The 8,431-nt window shown below is 41.8% G+C and overlaps 1 protein-coding gene across 1 annotated transcript; it reads left to right on the top strand.

Annotated features, from left to right (window-relative positions):
* The first annotated feature begins 4,200 nt into the window (after positions 1–4,200).
* Positions 4,201–7,026, top strand: LOC137713377 (probable E3 ubiquitin-protein ligase EDA40). The gene is made up of 2 exons (XM_068452668.1): positions 4,201–5,037; positions 5,160–7,026. Exons 1-2 carry the CDS (start codon positions 4,606–4,608, stop codon positions 6,927–6,929), a joined length of 2,202 nt encoding a protein of 733 aa, XP_068308769.1. The 5' UTR covers positions 4,201–4,605; the 3' UTR covers positions 6,930–7,026.
* Positions 7,027–8,431: the final 1,405 nt, after the last annotated feature.

The raw sequence follows: 8,431 nt of genomic DNA, 5'->3' as shown, positions 1-8,431 counted from the left end.
TAAAACCGACACCAACTACTGACACAATAAGGCCCCTTTGTAGTAGTGCTCCTCCCTTTCCTTTACGGAAAATTAATGTGGATGCTAACTGGTGCATGACGACGGGGCAGGGATACTTGGGGATTGTTATCAAGGATCACGCGAGAGTGTTTGTTGCAGCTCGGCGAGGTCCAATTCTGGCATTGTCGGTGTTGGCTGCGAAGGCTTTGGCGGTGCTTGGGGGGGGGTGTTTGTTAGCTCGGGAGTTGTGGTTTTCCAATATTGTGGTGAAATCAGATTCGAAAAAGGTTATCTCTTCTTTGGAAGGCTCGATTCACCTTGGCGGTTGGGAGGTTTTCTCGACCCTTGCAAGGGTCGTTCAGTTGGGAGAGTCCCTTCAAGCTTGTCGCTTGTCTTGGATTCCAAGAACAGCCAACTTGGCGGCAGACATGATTGCGTCGAGATTGTTTCAGGAGATGGATGCTGGCACTTGGGTCGTGAGACCTCCATCTTCTTTGGTGCATGTTCTTAACTACGATTGTTTGCCGTGTCCTCCTACTAGTTAGTTTTCCCTGGATTTTTAGAGGGTGACGCTTTGCACTCAATGTAGTGTCCGAGACTCCTTATCCCCTCAACATTCCAGTTGTTGTTTGTAATATGTTATGCTTTCTATTAGCCATGTGTCTTTAGGCTTTCCATGTACTCAATTGGCTTTTGCCCTGAAAACGAATTTACCAGTTTCAATGAAAAAACAAAAAAACAAAAACCACTGTTAAAAAGCTCGAGTACAACCTAAAAATAAGATGAATAATGGGTCAAATAATATAAGCAACAAAAAGGGCAAATGACTCTCTATCACAATCAGCTCGCTAATTTAACTTGTAATCTAACAAAGGAGAAAAAAAAAATATAAGTTACGTAAAGACAGGTTGAAAAATACATGAGGCAAGTGACTCTCTATTACTGTCAGCTCACTAATCTAACTCGTAATCTTACCAGGGAGAAAAAAAAAATGTAGCATCTCTGCTCTCACAGCACTGGGATTTTGGATTCCTGGGGATCGATGCAACAATAGCAACAGCAAATAATAGTATTCTATCACAAATCAGTGAGTGAAAATGACCATTATGGCCCTCGTAACGAACGATTCCAACGGAGCGGACCCCACATTGGAGCGGATAGGAGGAGCAGGGAGGGATCAAAGTTTTGTGGGGTCAGCCTCAGCCGAGTCTGTGTGTGATGCACACTGCAACGATACCAACATGACTGAAATCAATTCATGGCAATAACAAGTCATTTCAAAAGGAGTCACCAATTTCGATATTTTGTATTTTGCTTTGTCAATAAAAGCTAAAACATGTACAAGAACAAGACTAAAACTTCAATAATTGAAAGAGCCAGAGCTCGAAAATTTTACTTTGTTTTAGTGTATCTTAAAAATGTTTACTTTGTTTTAGTGTATCTTAAAAATGTAATTTTTTGTAATGAAATTTTTTATAATTAGACCATCGATGGAGGATTAGTGGCTAGAATTTTATGTGTATTAACAAAACTAGAGTAAAATGATTTAACCATTTATATTTTTAATGCACAAGATAAAAATTAGAGCATATGGAAAAATTAGAGGGCCATTGAATGAAATCGTCTAATCTAATAATAATTTTTTTTCATTTATAAGTGATATTGTAAGTACACCGTATGTCATGTTAGAGAGAGGAGATTCGTGCGCAGCAGAGGTCGGTGTCCATGACATCGTAATGGGGGCAATGATGCCTCAATTCCAAGAGTGGGTCCCGTTGACTTGTTACCGTGGTTAGGTAAAACTAAAAACAATCTTCATTTGCTAGTCACCTAAATTAAAAATGTCAATCGCAATTAGAAACGAAAGTGATCATTTACCACAGTAATGAAAATATGTTGAGTTATTATATGATGATGTGAGTTCAAACTTCATTAGTAACTAATCTAACGTCTAATCTAACATCTAATCTAATAAAATCTATAGTTTGACAAAAAAAAAAAAAAATTAGAAACGTTAAGCTTATGTGGAAATGGTTGAACCCCTTAAGTTAGCAAACGTTAATCAATTAGAGCGGGTCCCGTTGACCTGTTACTGTAGAAATGGTTGAATGACCCGTTTTATTAACAGATCAACCGTTTCACTCGTTTATATCTGTTAACAAAAAGTAACTTTTACAAAAAATTCAGATCCGTTAAAAAGCGTCCAGACCCAGCACCTTTTGAAGCTTTATGCTCTCTCTCCCTCTCGCCAAAAAGTCAAAAAAGAAAAAAGAATAAGAAGCAGCTGCTGAACTTATTGCAATTTTGCGGGTAGATAATCAAGCTTTTTATAATTTGGTCATATGGCACTTCATTATTGTCTGAAACGAAAAAATTTAAAAATGTTATATGACTTTGTATATATTTTTTAACTTGTCATATAAACTAAAATTTTAAGTAATTTATTATATTAATTTTTCAAAATTATTAATTTGTCACCTCACTTCAACTCAGTTATGTTTTCCATTCAATATTTTCAAGGTTATTTCAATCTTTTTAGCATCTTTTCATAGTTTTATTTTTTTTTTCATTAGTACAAACGCTTAGATTTTGTGTTCGTGAGTATTCACGGGAATCGGTGTGAACAAAATCTCTGAGAACAAGTATAGCATAGCAGCAACCCCTTCTGTGGCTTTAGAAACCTTAGATTTTTTTTTTTTTTTAGTGGAATACAACTTAATAAAAGGGAAGTGAAGTGTTAGAATGACCCGAATACCCTAAACACAAGTCATGTGTGAGGCACATGTCGCACATAACTTATAGTGGATGGAAAACTTAACGGACTTAGGGTAAGATAACAAATTAATGATTTCAGAAAGTTGATATGACAAATTGAAAATTGTGTACAAGTTCATATGGCATTTCAAAAATTTTCCCTTGCTTGAAATCCAAAGCCTTCAAATGGAGGAATGTCAATGTTTGTTAACTGTTTCAATTAACTGTTTCAAACTATTAACGGATTCTTAACGGTTTTGTACTTTGACCAAATCGAACCGTTTAGTAATGGTTCATTAACAGGTTCATTCATTATCAATTAGACCCGTTAAGCATCTATTTAAATACTAATTTTAACGGGTGGGTTGATTCGGGTTAACGGGTTGCATGCAAATTGCCACCTCTAATCTCGATGGTATCAATTAGAGGTGCAACTAGGCCGGGTTGGGTGGTTAGATAGTCAACCCAATCCTAATCCAACATTCTCAATTTAGGTTTGTGTTAGGTTCGAGCTTACTCGGGTTGGATTCAGATTTGTCCAATTTTATCAAATTCAATCTTATAACACATTATTTTATAAGATAAATATCAAATTATGAACCAAATAACGGAAAACTATTTAAAATTCAATTTTACACCACCATTCATACAAAAAACAAACCAAATAACATGAGACACATTTTTCAAGTTTCAACCATGCAAAGTTAAAATTAAATGACAAGATAATACCAATATTTTAACCAAAAGAATCGTAAAAGCAATACTATCGCTCATTTTCAAATGAAAAGCAAACAACAAACTTCCAAATAGAACTCTCCCAAACTTGTATCTAGCTCATGTCATATAAAGTGGGAGGAAATGGATCCCCTTTAGATCCCTTCCACCTAATCCTCCTCATCAAACAATCCGGGCCCTTAAAATTTGATCTAACGGCTAAAAACACGAGCTCACTCTAAAAGTTATAATAACTTTAGCTGTTGGATCAAATTTCAAGGGTCTGGATTGTTTGATGAAGAGGATTAGATGGAAGGGATCGGAAGAGGATCTCTTTCCGAAGTGGGAGGGGTATTATGTACATGAGCAAATTCGAGCTAGAAATCGGGTTGGGTTTGGGTTGGTTTGGACAAGCAAAGCAGCAACCCAATCCAACTCAACCCAATAAATAATCAAGTTGAGATCGGGTTGAGTTTAGACAGATTTTTACTTCATTCTAACCTGCTCAATTAAATTTGAAATCAGGTTGAACATATGCAGATTTTAGTTGACCTAACTTAAATTGCACCCCTAGTCTCCATCCTCTAATTTTTCCAAGTACATAAATTGCATTAATAGAAACCAGTATAAATATCATAAATAATTCTTGGGTAACAAAAAAAGTTCTTGTTAATAATAGAAAGGGAAGGGAAAGGAAGCCTCTGTAGTTGTCCGTGTATTGTGTATTACATATTGGCACATGTCATATCTCTACCATCCTATAGCTAGAGGCCCAGAGAGAGAGAGAGAGAGAGAGAGAGAGAGAGAGTTTTAGAGAAAGAAGCATTAGATAGAGAGAGAGAGAGACAGAGTATTGAATTTTGGCAAGAGCAGTGAGGGCTTTTCAATCGCTGTGTTGTGTTTCAGAAAGAAAGAGAAAGCACAGGGGAAGACGCAGAGCAATTGATGCAATAAGAAAAGCAGAAGTACTTCTTACTCAGAAGCTGCAGAGTAATAAGGAAAAATGGACACATGAGAAAGACCAAGGTGACAAGCCTATCTACTTCTTCCTAAATCCCACTCTATTCCATGTCAAACCCCCTTTTCCTTTTTCCAAAAGTGCTTATTTGAGAAGCAGATTTTGAGAGAGATTCAAAAATGGTGACTGGCTGGCGAAGGGCCTTCTGTACATCCATTCCCAAAGACAGAGACTCAAAAGTGCGTATTGAGAAGCAGCAATGCAACGACAACGGCAATCAGCAGAATCCCAGAACCAGCTCCAAATTTGGCTTCTTCTCCAACCCATCAACCCCACGCCTGCAATCTCAACTCCAAACTCAACCTGTAGTATCTAGCCCCGGCGGCCTCCGCTGCCGAACCACCGCCACCTACACCGCCACAAACACCCCCACTTCCTCACTACCTAACAGCCCAAAACTCCAATGCGACGTCTCGTCCGCCGCCACAACCCCCCAGAAAACCACCAGCTACAGCCCGAGACTGCTTTTCCAGTTCCAGCGCTCCAACCCATCGTCCCCAAAATCTCCCTCCAGGTTCTCAATCCTCAGGTCCACCCTACGCCTCTCCAAAGTAAGCATCTTTTTCCACAATCCCCTTTTCATAATTCCCTTTTTTTTTTTTTTTAACAAAAGAAATTCAACTTTTAGTACTAAAAACTTTTTAGTGACGATTGTTTTTTCTTCTCTTTGCAGAGTAGATGCGGAATCTGCTTACAGACTGTGAAAAGTGGTCAGGGCACCGCCATTTTCACCGCGGAGTGCTCCCATTCCTTCCACTTCGCCTGCATCTCCGCCCAAGCCAAGAAGAACAGCCTCCTCCTCTGCCCCGTCTGCAGCACTGCCTGGAAGGAACTGCCGTTAATCTCCGTCAACAAACCACAAACCCAGCAGCAGCCGCTGCCAATTTCATTGCCCAAGAAGCCCAGAGATGTTAAGACCAAACCTCCGAGAGTTTACAACGACGACGAGCCGCTTTCGTCCCCGACTTCCGGTTCCCAGTTCAACCCAATACCAGAAGAGAACGACGACGAAAACGACGCCGTTGAATTCCAGGGGTTCTTTGTCAATGCGAGTTCCAGGCCTCAATCACGTTTCCCTTCGGCTGACCGGAATGTGAAGAATGTGGAGGTCAGTCTGTTGCCGGAACTGGCGGTTGTGGCGGTCGGAAGGAGCTACGAGACGCACGCGGTGGTTCTGAAGCTCAAAGCACCGCAGACCAATGAGTCCAAGACGGCGTCGTTAGAGCTCCGCGCTCCGATTGACTTGGTGACGGTGGTGGACGTGAGCGCGAGCGCGAGCAATGCGAAGATTCAGATGATGAAGCGCGCGATGCGACTTGTAGTTTCGTCGCTGCGCGACGCTGACCGTCTCTCAATCGTCGCATATTCCTCCACTTCGAAGAGGCTGTTGCCGCTTCGGCGAATGACCTCCGCCGGCCGACGTTCGGCTCGTCGGATTGTGGACGCGCTCTGCGCCGTCGGCCAGGGGATCTGTCTCAACGACGCGCTCAAGAAGGCCGCAAAGGTGATCCAAGATCGGCGCGAGAAAAACGCTGTTGCGAGTATCATGCTTCTATCGGATGCCGCTCAACCAAAAACCAATCAGAAGCGATCTTCTTCCCCCGTCGTGTCCTCCACGCGTTTCCCTCACCTCGACATCCCCGTCCACACAGTCGCATTCGGGGACGGTTGCGACGACGCGCTTGTAAAGTGCATTGGAGGCTTACTAAGCGTCGTGGTCCAGGATCTTAGTCTCCAACTCGGCGTCATTTCGGGTTCATTACCGGCCGAGATCGCCGCTGTTTACTCACTCACGGGTCGGCCCGCAGCTCTAGGATCCGGTTCGATCCGACTCGGCGACCTCTACGCTGGAGAGGAACGAGAGTTATTAGTCGAACTGAAAATGCCGTTTTCCGCCACGGCGGGGCCCCACGCATCCCAGAACGTGATATCCGTGAGGTCCACACACAGGGTCCCGTCGTCCAATGAGATTGTGTGTTCAAAAGAGCGGGTCCTCCTCCTACCTCGATCGCAGACCGTCCGATCGTCATCGTTGAACCCGAACATCGAGCGGCTGAAGAACCTCCACGTAGCGGCTAGAGCCGTGGCGGAGTCGCGGAGGTTCGTGGAGAGGAGCAGCGACTTTTCGGGCGCCTACCACCTGCTGTCGTCGGCGCGAACGTTGCTCCTGCATTCGAGCTCAGCTTCGGCGGAGGAGTTCCTGCGTGGTTTGGAGGGGGAGATGGCTGAGTTGCAGAGGCGTCGGCAGGTTCAGCTGCTGGCGGAGGTTGAGGCGAAGCAAAGCAAGAAGGGATTCAACAACGGACAGGTGGAGGAGAAGCAGGAGCCGCTAACGCCGACGTCGGCTTGGCGCGCCGCCGAGAAATTGGCTAAGGTGGCTACGTTGAGGAAGTCCATGAACAGAGTCAGCGACTTACACGGCTTCGAAAATGCCAGATTTTAGTTCCTGTTTTTTCTTTTTAGATTTTATTTTAATTTATTTTTGATATATTTTGTAATTGTAATACAAAAAGGAATATAATGATATCAAAAAATTTCATGGCGATGAAAAAAATATTTGAAAATATGGGCCCAGGCCCATAATGGCAACAAGTAGTAACGGACGGCTTGGCCCTTTTGGAAAGGAGAGGAAAAGTAAAAAACATTGAACAAAAACCCCCCAATGAAAAAAAATTGAGTATGAAACGTTGTTGGTGGGGATGACTCCTTTGATTTTGTCTCTATCAATTAGTATATTCCCCACCAAAACCCAAGGAGCTGTGCTCATCAGTCGCGTAGCGTCATAGCCGTTGATGAGGTCTTGATGAGGACGAGACCCACGGTGAATCCACAATCATCAACGGTTATATCAGCATTCACTTGCAACTGAAGCTAGCATTTCTCATGCATAAACCTCCGATAACGTGATATTCAATGAACTCTTTCCATATATTTATGTAAAGGAGCATCAAGGAATGGGTTGTGGAATTCTTAAATAATGAAGCATGTTTTTGGTTTTTTTGGATATGGTGGTTGGGTCTAATGAATAATGAGGTGCCGGTGATGATGTAGGGGCTAGAGTTTGTAAGTTTGTGTGAGGTGGTGTCATGTTGGTGTGGTTTTTTGTGGGTTTAAGACAAATGGCTTGACTGCATGACAAAGAATCATGCTTTTGCAGAAGGAGGCAGAGAGTGATGCCAAGACCCAAAACACTTACAAATTGGTTATTTATTTATTCATAATTATACTACTCTGCTGGAGTATAGAATATTTTGTAGGGTAGTGATTTCTGCGTTTCTTTTGTTACTTCTTGCGCTCCTCTATTTTTCCGTAGCTATTAGATTGAATTAATATGAAGAGAATTAAAAAATATAATTAAGCATAAGAGTGCAAAAGATTAAAAGGGGAGTGCTAAAATTACTTTCTATTTGGTAGAGATCCCAATTAATTTGTGATTGTATTATTTTGAAATTATTGTATATAGCTCAAGTAGGTAAGAACATCTTACAATGCATCCGATGTGCTGTATTTGGATCCACCTACATCACTTGTAGGGGTGGGCACGGTGCGGTTCGGTGCGGTTCCACCCCTAAATTGGAACCGGAACCGAAATAGATTAACGGTTCGATTCGGTGCGGTTCCACTTAAATTTATGACTAGAACATTACGGTTCGGTCTACACCGGTTCCGATTCGGTTCTTGCCGGTTTACGGTTCCTAATAATAAATTATTTGAACACCAAATCATTATGCATTCAAATACATCTTCTAAAACTGATTACATAAAGTTGCATACAACACATCTTTTTTAATGCAAATGTCTTTGGTAGTGGCACCAAGTCAACAAAAAGAGACAACTAAAATACATATGCACTGGTCAATCAGTCAACAAACAAAAAAATGATGAAACAAATTGCAAGTTTTCAGACTTCAGAGAGCAAGCAAGAAGCAGCAGCTCCTGTACACA

Source organism: Pyrus communis, chromosome 1, assembly GCF_963583255.1.
Source record: "Pyrus communis chromosome 1, drPyrComm1.1, whole genome shotgun sequence".
NCBI lineage: Eukaryota > Viridiplantae > Streptophyta > Magnoliopsida > Rosales > Rosaceae > Pyrus > Pyrus communis.
The sequence above is the reverse complement of the archived record's forward strand: the minus strand, read 5'-3'. Positions and strand labels throughout refer to the sequence as shown.